Source organism: Pantherophis guttatus, chromosome 7 (assembly GCF_059756535.1).
Source record: "Pantherophis guttatus breed Tessera chromosome 7, ASM5975653v1, whole genome shotgun sequence".
Classification (NCBI taxonomy): Eukaryota; Metazoa; Chordata; class Lepidosauria; order Squamata; family Colubridae; genus Pantherophis; species Pantherophis guttatus.
This window is the reverse complement of record NC_142069.1, coordinates 46,009,854-46,028,976: the sequence shown is the minus strand read 5'-3', so window position 1 is coordinate 46,028,976 and position 19,123 is coordinate 46,009,854. Positions and strand designations below refer to the sequence as shown.

The following is a 19,123-nucleotide window of genomic DNA, read 5'->3' as shown; positions in this document are numbered from 1 at the left end:
AAAAGATGACAGGATGCTCTGAGATGGGGTAAGGTTGCCGGGAGTGATTTTAGTGATGGCTTAAGTCATTCTTGATGTTGTAGGCAGAGGTCAGAGCTTCAACAGAGCTTTCAACTAAACTAGCAGAATTTGTTTTAATGAAACCATCTGGATTCATTAGCTATTCTACCTGAGAGTCAGTCAAAACTAATATATTCAGTAGTGCAAATGGAGTATTTTCATAGTATCCTTTAATCTTGTTCGGAATACAATCCAAAGTACCTGTTGTGCCATATGTTAATTGAGACAGGTCCACTTCTAAGGACCATGAATCCCAAATCTTTTTGAACAAAGAGGTCTCAAAAAATTCAGAGGGCTTCCTTTGGTTAAGCAGTAGGAAAATGTGGGTATCAACAGAATTTCAATTTTCCCTTAAGAACCTAGTGCCAGGTCATCAAAAGCCTGTGGAGTTCTGGACTGGTTCTTTAGTCAGGTAGTTGGAATCCAACCTAGATTAAGACCATTATTGTCCCACTCCTCCATAGAGCTTTGAGCTACACCAGAAACCTAGGTGTTAACATTTGGTGAATCCCAAAGTTTGATCTGGATGACTGAGAATTTCCATTAACATTTGGTGAATCCTTCTGCATTCATTCAACTACAGTAGTTAAAGGTAGTTAATAAGTGGTTGTGATTAGGTAACTGGTATTTAGTGCAGCAGCTACACTATAGATGCTACAGAAGATAATAGATTGTCCGCAATCATTGTACTAAATGTTTGAAACAAGTTGCAAGTATTCCTCATCAAGGTCAGATGAGGCAGTCTCTTTCCCAATGCTGATGGCAGTAGCTCTGCTCTTTTCTGAAACCTCTTTTTGCATCAGAAGGATAATGCAGGACTTAACTTTTCAGAATATAGTCTTATTCTTCTGCATTAAGATTTGCTCTTCTTTTTAATATATTATTTTATTTTTATGCTTTAGATTAAATTAACATTTATTTATTTTTTATTTTTTTTAAATTTGATTTATATGCTGCCCTTCTCCGGAGACTCAGGGCGGCTTACAATGCGTTAAGCAATAGCCTTCATACTTTTGTATATTTATACAAAGTCAGCTTATTGCCCCCACAAACTGGGTCCTCATTTAACCTACCTTAGAAAGGATGGAAGGCTGAGTCAACCTTGAGCCTGGTAAGATTCGAACCTGCAGTAATTGCAGGCAGCTGTGTTAATAACAGGGTGATTTAGATCACTGTACTACCAAGACCCTTAAATTTATGCTGTCTATCTCCCCTATAAGGCAACTGTTTCCCCAAGCTTTACATAGAAAAGATGTCTATATTTGTTTGGATCTCTTTGTATTCTTTTTTTTAAATGGAGGCCTTGAATATTAATTATGTTTGTTTTAATATATATTCCATTTTTTCCCTGTGTTAAGCTTTTCCTTGGAGCAGAGGTTAAGATATTCCTTAAACTAAATTGCTATCTATGTAATTTTGTGAAAATGACTGTTCCTTTTAACATTGCCTAGTTTATTGAACTTTGAATATTTTTATTCTTTTCTCTATATCAACTCATAAAATATCTTTCTTCTCATGGACATTTTATTTTAGTTTAAGCAGATCCTTCTCATTTTCTCCGTTCACTAAGCTATGGTCACAAATCTATATTTGCTGGGCTCACTGTGTCTCATTTAGTAGAGGAAGAAAAATGTTTTAATATAAAGCCAAACAAGTTTCATTGGAATTGGTATAAAGATTTTTTCCTCACATAGTATAGTATTTGAGGAAATAAGAGCCTGTGAAGAAGATTTAGTCTGAAACACTCTAGGTTTCTTATTAAACAATCATTTATGCATGCCACTTTCTCCCCTTTGTTTATTTTATGCTGGTGCTGGTCACATTTATTCATTTTATATATTACTTTTGGAAGGGCAATAGAGGTAAGGATACTCAGTAACATGATTGGTTAGCAAGACTAAAAATCTCCAGCCTCTTTCTTCTAAATATGTTCAAAGTGGACATGAATACATTTTACCACTTAGAATGTTAACATACTCATTTTTATCCATTTTACTTTTTGAGTTGGACTGAGAGAGAATGACTGCCCCAAAGCCACCCAGCCAGCTTTCAGCCTAAGGTGGGACTAGAACTCACAGTTGCCTTGTTACTAGGCTAGTGCCTTAATCACCATACCAAACTTTCTCTTTCTCTTCTGAGAAAAGGAAATTAGGCAACAGAAGTTGAGAATTTTCTTCATCTTTCACATTATGAAGCCAGTGCACACAACCAGGCCTAGATTACAATATAGCAGGTGAAGGCTATCTATTTAGCTAGTGTGACATATGAAGCATATTTTATAGATTCCTAGTCAGCCTCCTAAAATGGAACTAAGCAAATGCACCAATGTTCACAGAAATTATTTCTGTACCAAATGATTTGAGGGTCTAAGAACATGCTAATATCTAGAGGAAGAAAAACTCATTATGAAATGAGTTATATTCCTCAGCCTGGCCTGAGGAAATGGACTGATGCATTTTTTCACACAATAAAATATATGGAACAGCATGAATTCCTTTGGTTTACTTAGCAAAATAGGACTGCATATGGCTATTTTGTATAGATCAATTAGTTCTGTTTACTTGCACAGAAGCTAATGACTAAAACTCTGTAAGGGATGTAAAACTTGTACTTTAACATAGTTTTTTAAAGAAAGGATTTTTCTGAGCAGGTGAAAAAAAAAAGGATACAATTTAGTGGATTACAGAAAAATAATCCATGAAATATTCAGTTTTGACCAGGAATTGAAGAGTATAAAGAAGCTAGTCCAGCAATACATTTGTTGGAAATTTATTTGCTAAGTCAAACAATAAATGCATTTTCTGCTAAGAAATAAGGTGATTTCTGACAGCAGCTTCTCAAACAATAGTCATGTGCAGAAAAGTCTCGAATCTAGGGCATACCTGCTGCAGATGGATGTCTTACAAGATTTTTAATTATGCATTTCAAGTTAGGGGTGCTTCAGGGCTCCATATAATTGAATCAGTAAAACAGACTATCGTTTTAAAAATTATTTGAAAATCAAGTGGAATTCATAAGTGAATAGAAGATTTAAAGGATTATTATGCTCTTTCACATTAAAATGGTTATTATTTACAATATTTTAGTTGTTTGTCCTCCATCTTTAATTATACTGATAAAAAAAAACCAAGGACATCGTTACATATGTCAAGTAACTATAGTGTTTGAATTGTTTAGAAAAAAGGGGTTGGAACATACATGCAGTTAAGGATTTTATTAGATAAATCTAGTATATTCAAATAGTATTTGTTTGGTGATTACATTTGAGACTGGCAAAGCAGTTGCTAAGTGGGAAATCACATCACACTGACTATATTTTCCTTTTCCCAACTCTCCTGCCCTTTAGAATGCTCACTCCTTTACTGGAATAGTTGGCTCACAGCTGCTGTCTATAATTAATAAGAGTAATCAATTTCACATCTTCGGCTGGCTTTTCTTTGTCTCCCAACCACTCTCCCAGCCTTTTGAATGCTTAGCCTGGTGCTGGAATAATTAGCAAGAAAGGTGTTAATGTTAGCATTTGCATTCACTGGCGAGGAAGGGAGTACAAGAGAGTAAGCAAACACACAATGAGTTAAACTCATATTAAAAGGAATGCAGTGACACTGGCAGCCCAGTAAATGCATTGAGTAAACAGCCAGCATATTCAAAAATATGCTGGGGAATTTAATATGCTTTCCCATTGCTTGTTGACAGAAAATTATTTTCCCGTTATAGATTTTTATGCAAAATATATATAATACATATATATATATGCACAAAACCATATAGTGTGCATTTTATACATTATGTTGCTCTTACTTATGTACTAATAAATCTGAATTCCCAGTAACGATTAAATGCACTCCATGATTCATACAAACATGCAACTAGCATCAGGGTATTTCCGTTAGTGAATAATGTTAATGCACTTGTGTATTATATGTAATGCAAGCAAAATAAAACAACTATCCAGATGTTTTAAGTATAAAGCCTGCCAAACACGTTATCTATATTTTAGACATGATTCTCATGAACAAATGGAAAGCTATGGAAATAGAATATAACACATGTGCAAAAGATTACAAATTGTAGAAATATATATAAGAAAAATAATGCAGTTTAATAATCTCATTGGTTAAATCTTTAAACTACCACACTAGCTTTGAGTTCAAGATTTTCAGTGTTTAGTCTCATGTGGATTTGGAACAACTAAATGGTCTGGACAGTACTAATTAGCAAACTTTATTGTAATAAAACTGAATATAGACCAGGGGTATCATTGAGGGCCACATCAGGGTTGTGTTTGACCATGGGGGGGGCAGGGCCTGGATGGGTATGGCTAGCATGACACCTGTTTTATGTCAGGGGTGTCTGTGGTGGCCCGAGTGCTCTGCCATGAAAAGAGGCTCCTGGGCCCTGTTTTTGGCCACGACGGCCTCCTGCAGCCCTCTGCCAATGAAAACAAAGCCTGGGACAGCCACACTGTTCCCAAGCTCTGTTTTTGCTGGCAGAGCCACTACAGGCAGGTCCTTTGCTGTTTCCAGGGCAGCCCTGCGGGCCAGATCTAAGCACCCGAGGGGCTGCATACGCCCCATGGGCCTTGAGTTTGACACCCCTGATATAGTCAAATATGAAGAGTTGCTTCTTGGTATTCAGATGCCAAATTTTAAGTACTATAAAATTGTCTTTTAATATAGATACTATTGCTGAAGTAAGAGATTCTGATCTGTTCCAATGACAGGTAACACCAGTGAATTTTAAATGAGTATAATATATTTTGATTCTTAGGATATGATATATGCTAAACAATTAATCCAACAAAATTGCGTTATTTCTCAGGAATGTTAATGTTTTGATTCTTGCATTTCAGAATTGTTTTCATGTCCCATCATTTTTAATTAATGGGAGTTTTAAAACCCACAAGCTTGCTAAAGGACATTTCATTTTGTTTCTAGATCTGTTAGCTGTGCCTAAGCATCCTTATGCTGCAATGGAGAACTGGGGATTAAATGTTTTCGTGGAGCAAAGGATACTCTTGGATTCAAGCATTTCTTCCATATCATATTTACTGGATGTCACCATGGTTATTGTGCATGAGCTATGCCATCAGGTAGGAGATGAACAATATCTTGATTATCTTATAAATGAAATACATTTTAACTATTTCTCAATATTTTCTAATGTGAACATATAGTGTTGAACTTAAGCTGAGCACTTTTAGATCTTGTTTATTTCTTCATATAAATTTAAGGTTTATTTAACTCTTATAGAAATCAGTTGGAAATAAATCTTAACCTATCTTCAATTGAATGAGAACTCATAAATAAGCTCACACATAAACACTTTGTTTCATACAAATTCTTTAAATCAGATACACAAAATAACAGTATTTTCCCCTTTAAATAGAGTTAATAGCATCATATTTTAAAGTATTTGTATTGCTATAGAGATACAAAATGATATTCTAATATCTCTGATTAGTTATTGCCAGTTCTCTTCTAAATAACTCTGCAGAGAGCTTGCATAAACCTGAAATTCCTAACATTGATCTCAGATACTGGAGTTCGCCTTTGCCTCTCAAGATAACCTACCAATTTCTCATATTTGCATCAGGCATATGATAAAACTGATCATAGCATTGATCATAATATTGAAGCATATTTAGGTTACTAGAAAATGCGGAACAATGGTTACTGATCGATTGTCTTACTAGTATCCTCTTGCAAAGTGTTGAAATTCCTATTGTAATTGGAAATTTAGAGAACAGCTTCCTGAAATCTAGTGCTTTGTGATGGTTAGTGATCAATACCCTATATTGTTACTATGAATTATGCCTGAGATATTGCTCATGTTTAGTTACCAGGTACACTAATTTGCTTTGTTTTAACTATTACAAATAATAAGAAGTAGTGCGTATTTTCAGAGTTGTAAGACAACCAAAAAAATAAATAAAATCCTTAAATAGTTTTAATAATAAAATATTTCTCACCTCTGGTTAACTGTATATATTATGTATAACTAATTTTTCCAAAGATTACTAGCAATTTATGAATAATGATTTGTCTTTAATTTTACACTTTACAGTTAAATAGTTTAATTTCATAGACACACATCAAATGTTTTCTGCAGATATGGACCATACCATACTTAGAAAGGATTATAGGGCTCTTCAATTATTGCACAAAGTTACTTTCATTTGTTTGTGTGTGTGTGTGTGTGTGTGTGTGTGTGTAATAAAATAGTTTTAGTAGCCTGTCATGCTTTCAATTATGTTAAGTCCAAATGCATATAAAAATATCAGGGCTGATGGAGTCTAGGTAACTGAGAACAGCATTTCATGTTGTGTCTCAATTAAAGTATCCCTGTAGGTAATTGTCATCCTCAGCTTGCATACATCCAGTGAAGGAGAAATCATCAAATTACTGTTGCTATTAGGAAATTTTTCCTTAACATTCATCTGAAATATGTCTTCATACTGTACAGTAAGATTACAATGTTATTCCTTATCTTGCAGTTTGGAATAATAAAGGACAAACAATATCTGCTCTTTTGTGACCTCCCCTCAGATATTTTAAGAATGCTATTATATCCCTCATACTCTTCCCTTTTCAAGAATACAGTATAGATCCATAGTTCCTTTTTGCTGGAATGTAAAAGTCCAGCCACGTGTTCATTATCATTGTACTTCTTAAGCCTATTCTAATTCATCTGAATCCTGATATGGTGGTCCACAACTGGACACAAATGCTTTAGGTGAGATCTGAAAACAGTATCCATCTCTCTGACCAGAATTCAAGCATATTTCACAGAGGTCTGGAGTTTACATTAGTAAACTTGTTTCTTAATTTAGGACTTGACTAGTTTAAAAATGTTCATTACAAACAAGAATAAACAAGAATAAATGCATTGTAAGCCGCCTTGAGTCTTCGGAGAAAGGCGGCATACAAGTTGAATGAATGAATGAATGAATGAATGAATGAATGAATGAATAAAAAACAAAAAGTTGATTGCCCACTGCCAGTGTAAAAGTGAAACTCCCATATATTCAAATGGTTCAAACCAGGGGTGAAATGCTCCTGGTTCGGACCAGATTGCCTGCTCCGGTAGCGATGGAGGCGGGTGGTTCGGAGAACCGGTAGCAAAAATCCCTGCCCCTCCCTGAGCCGCACAATCATCAGAGGCTTTTTTTTTTTTACTTTTAAAAGCATTTTTTCTACAACCTCTTTGGCTGAAAAAATGCTTTTAAAAGTAAAAAAAAAGATTCTGATGATCATGCAGCTCAGTTGGGATTGTCAAATGCTTTTAAAAGAATTGTAGAGGTTGTAGAAAAAATGCTTTCAAAAGGCTCTGACAATCCCAGCTGAGTTGCCTGATCAGCAGAGGCTTTTTTTCTTTTAAATACCTCTGATGATCAGGTAACTCAGCTTGGATCGTCAGAGGCTTTTAAAAGAAAAAATGCCTCTGCTGATCAGGCAACTCAGCTTGGATCGTTAGAGGCATTTAAAAGAAAAAAAGCCTTTTTTTCTTTTAAATGCCTCTGATGATCCAAGCTGAGTTGCCTGATCATCAGAGGCATTTAAAAGAAAAAAAGTGTCTGCCGATCAGGCAACTCAGCTGGGATGTCAGAGCCTTTTAAAAGCATTTTTTTACAACCTCTTGTAGAAAAAATGGTTTTAAAAGTAAAAAAAAAATGGCGACGCCCACCCAGTCACATTACCCCCCCAAGCCACGCCCATAGAACCGATAGTAACAAATTTTAGATTTCACCACTGGTTCAAACTCTAGCTTTTTCTTCCCATTGTTCCAATGAATTAAAAAGTAATCTTGAAATTGTGTCCCAAAGGTGCTTTTTCAAGAGGCAACTGGACTTTCTTGTTTTTCTTTGAAGACGTTTCACTTCTTATCCAAGAAGCTTCTTTAGCTCTGACTGGATGATGGGGAATGGAAGGATTTATATCCTTTTTGAATTTGAGAGGTAGTTAAACTATAAAATCTGGCCTATGAATTATTGGCTTTCAGCTTACTTTTCACATCTAGAGTAGAAGGATTACTTATTGCTATTTAGAAAGTATATATGACCCGTGGTGGCACAGTGATTAGAATGCAGTACTGCAGTTGGCGGTTCGATTCTCATCGGCTCAAGGTTGACCCAGCCTTTCATGCTTCCGAGGTCGGTAAAATGAAGACCCAGATTGTTGGGGGAAATATGTTGACTCTGTAAACCGCTTAGAGAGTAAAGCACTGTGAAGCGGTATAGTCTAAATACTATTGCTGTTGCTACATATGTATATATGTTATAATCTAAACATATGATTATCTTTTCTAGTAACTGTCTTGCACTGCTGACCCATATTTAGCTGGTATTTAACTAGTTTCAAGATTCTTCAGAAATATTATTGGCAAGAGACGATTTTCCATTTTAAATCTGTGAATTTTTTTTTTGTCTTTCTAAAGAACTGTATTAGGAATCTTCTATAATATTATTATCAAAAAAAATAAGATATGGATAGCCTGATAAGAATTGTTCTTTAAAATCCATCTGAATTTATCTCTATCAATATCAGACTTCCCCTTCAGGTTGCCCTTTACAATTATACGATGAAACAAATAACATCTCATTGGATAACACCAGCGTAGTTGAGTAATTCACCTTTCTTTTATTACCCATTAGCTTTTGTCACCTTTGCTGAATAGCTGTTATATTATTTTTTCTTTTTTTCCCCTGAACATAGCTGAAGAAACCACCTTTCTTTTTAGTGTCTTTCACCATCTTTCTTTCTTTCTTTCTTTCTTTCTTTCTTTCTTTCTTTCTTTCTTTCTTTCTTTCTTTCCCTCCCTCCCTCCCTCCCCCCCCTCTCTCTCCTTCTCTTTCTCTCTCCCCATCTCCCCCTCCCTCCATCTTTCTCTCCAGCCAGCTAGTTCTTTCAGTTTCTCATATATGACCTTTATTTTTCATATCACTAAACCTTTTCACCAGGAACATTTAGTATCTGTTTATTTTTTTCCTTCTTTGGGATTTCTATTGGTTATGTTTATGGGGTGGGTTTTTTTTTTATGAGGGAGTATATGTAGCCATTAGTTATAAGGCCAGAGAATTCTATTCAGTAGAGCTATTAGAGTATTAAAAATCCATTTTCTTAAATTTGATGTTTTGACTGACTTTGACTGTATTATCCTTAAAACCAAACATTATCACATCACATAGTCTCTTCATTTCAATATTTCCATTATTTCAGTATCAATTATTAAATCTTCTTCCCTGATTAGTAACAAATTATTTTACCTGGATTTTTGAAAAGATATAGAACACCTCACTCCATTGCTAAGGGTCACACTCATGCAAGTCCATAGAGAGTTTCATTTTAAAGTTATTCTTTAATTTATTGGGTAATAACTAGAGCTTTTCATTAGCCATAGAAGTTCACTGATTTGTCTGATTAAGGATTCTTTGCAATTTGATACCATATATGTTCCCACTTAATACATTTGAATATAACTCAGTAAAACTACTTCTTTATTATTTTGCAGCTGTCATTTTCAAAAAATAAAAAGTTATAATTTTTTATATAGTTTAACTTTCTGCTTAATAATCATTGTTGTAGGCCAATAGCAACAAGGATATCTTAATCTAATTTCTGATACTCTAATACAGAAAATCTTATCCAGTGATTTGTTCATCAGAAATAGACTTTTTATCAAACATTTATAATTACATATATAAATGAGGTTTTTTTACACTAAAAACATTTCTAAAATAAATATCTACTAAATATATCTTAATATAATAAAAGTTGCAAATATATTACTAAGCAAATGTATTTAAATAATTCAAAATGTATTTAAGTCTTTATAGGAGTGGTATATAGGAAAACATAAGACAATCTCTCAAACTGTTACTTTCCTCTAGTGTTCTAATTTGTTTTTACATTAACTGTACATTTAATTCACATGTACCAGTATATTTAAATGAAGCATCAATAGTTTCTTTGGTTCAATTGCAAAATAGGCTGAAAGCCAGTTTTATTAATCATGTTTAATTTATTCATTGCTTGGGCATATATACATATGAGTTAAATTGTTTTTCTAAAGAAAACACCATTACTTGCACATCTACCATAAAGATATTTGCCCTTCAGAATGAGCGCACCACTGCTTTTGTTCAAAGTATTCACTGGAATAGAATGAAATTGCTTAGCCCTCCCCTACTGAAAGATCAGTTGCTTTCCTTTTACAGTCCTCATGAGTCTTCAGATTATCCTGCAGAGAACTGGGAAACAGTTCACAATGATCAAACCTGTATGACTACTCAAAGTTATTTTACGGATTTAAATGCTTTACTGTGTATGGCTGCTGATATCACAGCAGTGACTTTGGCTGTGTACAAGGATTTAAAAAAAAAGCAACAACCACAGCCAATAATTCATGATGCTTGAGGTAAGCAACGTATCACAATCATAAAGATCACATCAGCAGCAGAGCTTGCCTAATCTCCTGACCCAAGTGCCTGGCTCAACAGATAGATCTTCATTGAAAGGCTAACGATCAGGGGCATCCCGATCTCCAGAAGGAGGATTCTCTACAGAGTGAAGCTGTTTTAGGATTACAGAAAATGTCCCTAGATTATTTAAATGGCACAAAAGAGCTCTGTCAAGCCCCAAAGTCATCAAATTCATAGATATTTAGAAAGGCATGAATTTTATTGTAATCATAATGAAACTTATATTTGAATAATTATTTGATAATAAATTGAATCCTGTCTCAGATGAAGTAGATCCCAAGATATCAGTGAACAAATTAGTCATGATTAATCAATGGCTGTAAGCATGCATGTCAGATGCCGGTACATCAGGTAAGTTTCTAATGTGATACTCATTTTCTTTTGATATTCTGTGCTTTGACTTATGCGGTAAATTGTTCTGGAATTAGAAAGAAGCAGTATTTAAGTGTCTTGCTGTTGAGGCCAAAAATATCCTTATGAAACACGATCATGATCCTTTCTTTCCAATGATTTAAATATTTAAAGAACATGTTTTGGTTGAACGATCATTTCATTCCATTCTTTTATTTAGGAAGTATGTAGTCTGTTATTTCAGAAACTGTGGTTTAGTATTTAGTGATATTATAAAGGAAGAGAGGGAAACCTGTGGCCTGCTTATGTTTCCTATTTGCCTCACAGAGGCCTCTGCTCCCATTCTTATTCTTAGCTGTCCTCCAAACCTGCCCAAAAATGAATCAGAAAATTTCAGGTATACACCATTCTGTTTATCATCGCTGTATTACCAGATGGCCTCCTATGATTCTTCATAAAGTTCAGATATGATTCCAATCCCTCATAAATGCCTATCTCTTTTGTAAAGGAAATAAATTAAAAGTTGTATAGGATGCAGTTATCCTGGTAACCTTTCATGGGGACAGCTTGTGTTGAACCCTTTATTAACATTTATGAGGTAAATCAAGATAAGAAAAAATTAAGCATTCGCAATTTGTATAATCACTGTTCAGTGCTATTGCAAGGAATTCATTCCACTTGGTTATAGAAATAGAATGTACAGAAATGAAAACTATAAACAAAAACAATACTTTAATCAAGCTGGATTTATTTTTCAGTGGTTTGGTGATCTTGTAACTCCTATATGGTGGGAAGATGTATGGCTAAAAGAAGGCTTTGCTCACTATTTTGAATTTGTTGGAACTGACTATCTCTATCCAGGCTGGAATTTGGTAAGTTTATTAAGGTTTATTATGTAAAATCTGCTAAAAAGATACTTTCCTTTCATAATCTTGGTTAGGACCACACTTCAGGGAGTTGTAATTCAAGCATGTAACACACTTATGTCTGCAGCAGCATATACTGTGATTATTCTCTAGGTTAATATACTTCAACTTGGTATTATATGGATGCTGAGACTTCAGTTTCCAGTGTTTCTAGAGCATGAATTTTGAGTTTTCCATTGGTTATGCTTCCTACGAGTTGTGGGAAACCTAATCTCAATAGAATTGGAGAAACACAGTTTGACTGGAGCTATTATAGAAAAAGGGACATGGTGGCTCAGGGCTAAGATGCTGAGCTTGTCAATCAGAAGGTTGGAAGTTCAGCGGTTCAAATCCCTAGTGCTGCTGGAATGAGATCCCGTTACTTGTCCCAGCTTCTGCCAACCTAGCAGTTCAAAAAAACCTAGCAGTTCAAAAAAATGCAAGTAGAAAAATAGGGACCACTTTGGTGGGAAGGTAACAGTGCTCCCTGCGCCTTCAGTGTTTAGTCACGCCAGCCACATGACCATGGAGACATCTTCAGACAGCACTGGCTCTTCATTTTGGAAACGGAGATGAGCACCGCCCCTAGGGCCAGATACAACCAGCATGCATGTGCAGGGGAACCTTTACCTTTACCTTTATTATAGAAAAATGCAGTAAAAAAATAAGATCTACTTCAAGCCAGTCGTTGCTCATGATGACTGATGGGTATGTCACTGTAGTTTTCAGTATGCGTGTATGTTTATGTGTCTATCTGGATGTGTGTATGTGGAGTGTATATCATCCATCCATTATCTATCTATCTATCTATCTATCTATCTATCTATCTATCTATCTATCTATCTATCATCAAATATCTGGTACTGTGGAAGTCTGATTTATGTCATCAGACTGGCAAAATACCAAATGATAAGTGTCCCAAAGGTGCTTTTTCAAGAGGCAACTGGACTTTCTGTTTTTTCTTTGAAAAGAAAAGAGCTGAAGAAGCTTCTTGGATGATAAGCGAAACGTCTTCAAAGAAAAAACAGAAAGTCCAGTTGCCTCTTGAAAAAGTACCTTTCATACCTGACAACTCTTTTACAAATGTACATTTATTTGAACTGCCCCCCAAAAAAGTATGAAATTATTCTCCTGTCCAGTGGTGGGATTCAAATAATTTAACAACTGGTTCTCTGCCCTAATGACTGGCTGGGATGGGCGTGACTCAATGGTCATGTGACTGGGTGGGCGTGGCCAACTTGATTGGTCTCACTCTTAGGAAATTTCTCCTTAGTCCAACTCACAATAAAATAGCACAATAAAATAGCACTGTTCCAGTATTTAGAATAGAATAGAATAGAATAGAATAGAATAGAATAGAATAGAATAGAATAGAATAGAATAACAGAGTTGGAAGGGACTTTGGAGGTCTTCTAGTTCAACCCTCTGCTTAGGCAGGAAACTCTACATCACTTCAGACAAATGGTTATCCAACCTCTTCTTTAAAACTTCCAGTGTTGGAGCATTTACAACTTCTGGAGACAAGTCGTTCCACTGATTAATTGTTCTGTTAGGAAATTTGAGGGGCTTCTACAAAAATGAGGGGGTCAAACTATTTTCCAAAGCACCAAAAGTCATAACAAGAAACAATGGATGGAAACTAACCAAAGAGAGAAGCAACCTAGGACTAAGAAAAAATTTCCTAAGGGTGAGACCAATCAACCAATGAAATAGCTTGCCTTCAGAAGTTATGGATGCTCCATCACACACAAGCAACACAGTTACAAGATAATTTGAAATCTTTACAATCTAATACTGTAAACTAACACTTAAATGCTGAAAATGCAGGATCAAAATACATAAATGTAGAAACAGCATTGCAACCCTATTCTAAATTAATAAAATCAATTCTGCTAATTAGAACGTGTATTTAAAAAGACATAAGAACTCTGGGTGAGACTTCCGGTTGGCACCGCAGGCATCGTGGACAGTCTCTTCGGACCGCCAGCCCCGCAATTCCGTAAAAGCCGCTTTGACAGTGCTAATCGGCTGTCTGGTGGCTGAAAAACTTCTCCATCGGGAAAAGAAGGAGAAGAGAGCCGGTAGGTGCAAGTAGAGCTCCCCGAAAGCCCTCTGGAATAATTCCAGAGGCTTGGAGGGTGAGAACTCCTCAGTCAGCCCACTAAGAAGCTCCGGATCCGGGACCACTCTGTTTTAAACAGAGCCAGACGCCGCAACCAATCCTGCAAGCAAAAGTGAGTTTGATTGAATACAAGCGCAGGCAGAGTGGAAACAGGAGAACAAGCTTTAAAAGTAACAGTGCTTAACTCTGGATTTACATTGTTTCTAATCAAATCTTTTTGAGCTGGAGGCTGAAGATGGCGCCTTTGTTATGGGTGTGAAAGTGAAAGTTAGAAGCGAAAGTGTTTATTGAAAACTTTGCACTTTGAGAGTGGATTAAAGCTGCTGGGAATTGAGAGCTTGTAGAGAAAAGACTATTTTGCTTGATAAATTATAGACTATAAATTAGAAGCTTTTGAAAACTATTCAAGGGACTTTGTGGCTGTGAAAGGGAAAAAAGATTTTTTAAAAAAGATGGCTTCTAAACAAGTTAAGCCAGGAGCTTCTAGAGGTGGAGGAGGTTCTCCAGTAGTGTCATTGGTGACACAGAAAGCACAACTTCTGGCTGATTCACAGAGTCAGGAGGCTTCTTTTAATGAACTCAAAAGAATTTATAAAAGAAGCCATGAATAATCAAGCTTCAGCTATGAATAGCTGTAATTGTGGAAGGGAAATTAAAGAAATTTGAGGAGGATATAAAGTCAATTAAAGAAGTTGTTGAAGTAAAGCATGATGAAATAAGAGATGATATTGTTTTTGCAGTCTCAGGATTGGCAAAGTTTATTATTCAGGTGGATGAGAGAGTGGAAGAAATCAATGAAGCCAATCTGAACCTGGAAAACAAAGTAGGAGACATTATGACTAAAACAGAGAAGGTGGATGATGAACTGGTAATGTTACAATACAGATCTATGGAATTTGCCCTGAGACTGAGAGGGCTAAAAGAAAATAACTGGGAAAACTTAAAGGATATTTGTGCAGAAGCAATTGCAGGGCTAATCAAAAAAAGTCCAGATGATGTGGCAAGTCGAATTGATAAAATCTACAGGGTTAACTCTTGGGTGGCAAGACAAAGGCAATGTGTCAATGTGTGTATTTTCTAAGTGCCATGCAAGATTTTATTATTGGCACCTCATACCAATAATAGTGGCCATCTTAGGCAGTTAATGCCATCAACTTTCAATTTTAATTTTTAGATCTTTATACTTTGTTTTGAGAAAGAATCTTTTCCAATTCTTTGTCTTCTATTCTTCTACCCCAAGGTGTTGCCACACCAATTTTTCATACTTTCTTTTTTTCAACCACAGTTAAATTTGGTGTTTTATGGGCCAAGGGTCTATCAGTTTGCATTCAGAATTCCTGCTCATTTTTTATTAATTTTTCAACTCTATATTCCTACGTATTTTTCATTACTGCACATATTAATTCCTACAGATGTTCTAGTGAATCATTTTGGCAACTGTGTTATGTCATTATTTATAGTAAATTTGTGGACTCTTCTTGCACAAGCTGAGTGTAAGATTTACTGTTTCCTCTGCCTTTTTGCACACATTGCGCCTGGAATCATTTGATAATTTTTGAATTTTGATCATGATTGCCTGAGATTGCATAGCTTGCTATTGAGGAGCCAAAATCAAGCTTTCAGTTTCTGTAATGTTCCAGTTGTAAGCCATTGCCAGATTTTATCTTTATCTACTTTCCCCTCGATCTTGAATAGAAATTGACCCTAAAATGCTTTTTCCTGCCAGGATTCTGGTCTTGTTTTTATTACATTATTTCTATATTCATGTTTTGTTTCCTGCACATTCAATAAATTCCAAGTTAAACTTGCATCAGAGCTTGTTCTTTGCTATCTTTTATGTAATCAGCCGATATAAGCTTTTCTTTTATTTGACTTGAAGGAAAGCTCTGCTTCTATTATTACTACTACTACTACTACTACTACTATTACTACTACTACTATTACTACTACTACTATCTCTTTTATTTATTAAACATGAAACTCAGTGAACTGAACATTCAAAAATGCATCACAAATACCATTGACTGGTGCTAATGGTTGATACGGGTTGCTGTTAGCATCCTAGGTATCAACCAAGTATCTTCTTAAGATGTATGATGTTCCAAGTAACATAGTTTTTTGCAGTTCTGCTGGTGTTATTGCAGGAAGCTGCAATTTATTGATCTATCTTATAAAATTCTTGGACATGGTACCAAGTGCCCCAATGACCATGGGTATCACTGTTACATGTTTCATTATTATTAGTATTAGTATTATTAGTATTATTATTTAATTAATTCAATTCATTAGCCATCAAATTCCAATGGACTCTGGGTAGCATACAAAAGTAGCAAAAAACATAAAAACAGTTAAAACATTAAATCAGACTGATAACTCAGATTAAAATAACAAAATCAACAAACAAAATAAGGATTGTAGATAAAACTAGCATCCAACTGCACGCTTGAGGCTAAAGCCAGGTTTTCAAAGCTTTCTGGAACTCTAGGAACGAGCCCCACTTTTATCTCTGGGGGATGCTGTTCCAGAGAGTGGGAGCTGCAATAGAGAAGCACATTTCCTTGGTCCCACAAGATGACAATATTTAATGCTTCTGCTGGAACATACTGGGTGGGCAGAAATTCTTGGAGACAAGTGGCCCTTCAGATATCCAGGTTATAGAGAATGGGATTTGGCTATGGGATTGTTTTGCCCACTATGAAAGAGTAATATATGATTAATAAAGCATTTCTTTCTGACACTGTTATGAAAGATAGTTAAGGAGTGATTAGTTCACATTTCAGAACTAAACATGAAGAAACAAAAGCAATAAAAAGTGAATGGATACTGAATTGTATCTAGTACAAAAGAAGGATATGTTGAGAGGAAGTAAAAATCGAGAACATTGTAATTGGATAAAAATGATGAGAAGTTCAAAGAAGGCAGGAAGATTAAAGAACAACAGTCTATGTACTGTATGAACTGGTGTGTACAAAGTTGGCCTTCAATTTCTTCTGATTACTACTACTTTTTTGTGTGTTTTACATCATAAAATGGATAGCATCCTCTATGTGTATTTTTATGATTAGAAATATTTCAGCACGGGTGAAAGTTTCTGTTGTTAAAGATTATTCTGACATCTAAAAATGGAATAGCTGTTATTATTTATTATTGCTATTGATCTTTGAAAATACTGTAAGAATTGCAATGAATATATGCATATATGCATGTTAAAATTACTTCTGCCATATTTTGAAGTCAGTATCTGTCTGTGAAACATAAATGATATTCCAGAGAATTTACCTTTGCTTTATTGCAAGGGGCAGATTTGGATATAACAGTAAGCCAGTTTTACAATCAAGAATTTTGCTTTACATGAAAATTAAGCCAGAGCGGAAATTTTACCTAGTTATATGGTTCACAATCTCTCCTTTTTCATATCATCAGTTTTTTTTAAAAAAAAATAATGCTTAAAGGATTTCTAAGACTTTCCCCTTAAAGTTTTCATAATGAAGAATATACTGTATTATTCCTTAGCTGAATCAAAATTGATTGAAGTTTTCCAAACATTCAGTGTGGAACAGTTTGTAAAGAGCCTTTATTCCACACTAAGATTAACACAGTTTCAAATAGTTAATTTGTTTTCACACCCTCTTAAATTTAATTGTTTCTATTGCCTTTCACATGGCATAACAAACTTTTTTGCATTTTTCTTGCCAAGTCTTGGTTCAACTGATTATTGATGTTTTCAGCATACACTGGGAAACTAACACATTTTCCTCATGTATGATTGTCCCAAATGATTTATTTGTAGACAGGTGAATCAAAATCGCAACAAACATGTGATAACTTCCTTTGTGTTTGTTCAATGTACTAATCCTGACAATGTTCGCTTTAATTGCAAATTTAGATGTATGTTATCCTAAATTACTAAGTGGAGAGTTATTGTTCTAAATAGTTCTTAATGTGTACATAAATATATGCACTAATGAATATATTTTAAGAGATATGCATAATATTTCAATAAACCACTGTTTTGCACTTCTAAATTGAAACTATTTGTGCTTCCAATAAATTGTGGTATTTTTTTCTCAATGAAAAATAATAAAGATTTTCCTTCTTTTCATAATTTTTAATCAGAGTATTTTGTTTTAGAGTTCTTTAAATTGCTTTCATAAAAGTATAGGATGTAGTCCTATCTAGATGTTATCCATAGCTCTTTATTTTTTCTGCTTTCATATAGAGGGAGGTGACATTATTTTTGTCCTTGAATGTCTGTGTTAGTAGAATGCAGTGGAGAAGACTATGACAAAGGGAATTGCTAGTGAGTGATTTCCCTTTTTATCCATAAAATACCTAGTGTCAAATGCTTTAGTAAGCACTACCACACTCAGTGCTGATAAAGCATTTAAAAGAACTCAATGGCCTTCTCCCTTTCGCTCATAAAAGTTTTGCTTTGTTAACAACTTTATTGGATGAGTCAAGACAGAATACATCAGTGATGACAGTTGCATTGAATTCTCCTGTTGCTCCCTTAATCTTCTTTTTTAGGAAGGCTACTGTGACTTTCCCTTAACTGTGTCAGTTTAAAAATATTCATAGTTTATGGAGATAATATATTTTAATAAAATGTGTCTAACATGCTTACATCCTAAAATTATCCACATAGATTGGCAGTGTAGCTTTCTCTCAGGAAAAAGAATGGGGGGGGGGGGGGAAACTGAATCAAGAGGAAAGATTTCAGCATAACAAGCACCTTGAAATATCCTGCCTTGATTTATCCAATAAAGTTGCTGGAAAAGCCAAACTTTAAATCAAAGATTAAGTTTTTTGCTTAATTTGCTTAATTATTGCTTAACGCATTGTAAGCCGCCCTGAGTCTCTGGAGAAGGGCGGCATAAAAATCAAATTAAAAAGAAAAAAGAGTTCTGAATTCTAGCAATTATGCAATCTCTTTCATCTTCTCTGGAATAAATTGAAGCAATCCATCACAGAATAGTACTCCATTCTCTAGTTGATTCTATCATTTCTCCTAGAAAACTGAAACTAGTTTAAAATTGAAATAACTGCATATAACCATTCTCTTTTTATAAAGTCAGAGATGAGTGGATTTAATAAACACAAAAATAAATATTAATTGAGCATCATTAAGGTAAGGTTGTTTAAGCTAACTAAAGTACCACATTGTACACATCCAAGAACCCTAGAGGATGGTTGTCTGTTTTGTTG

The 19,123-nt window shown here is 34.9% G+C and overlaps 1 protein-coding gene across 1 annotated transcript in view; it reads left to right on the top strand.

The window, feature by feature from the left end:
- The window catches only part of TRHDE (thyrotropin releasing hormone degrading enzyme), a 280,033-nt gene that overhangs the window by 154,412 nt on the left and 106,498 nt on the right, over positions 1 to 19,123 (top strand). The window contains exons 4-5 of the mRNA XM_034403421.3: positions 4,998 to 5,152; positions 11,650 to 11,763. Coding sequence (XP_034259312.1) covers positions 4,998 to 5,152; positions 11,650 to 11,763 — 269 coding nt within the window. The remainder of the gene's footprint in view (positions 1 to 4,997; positions 5,153 to 11,649; positions 11,764 to 19,123) is intronic.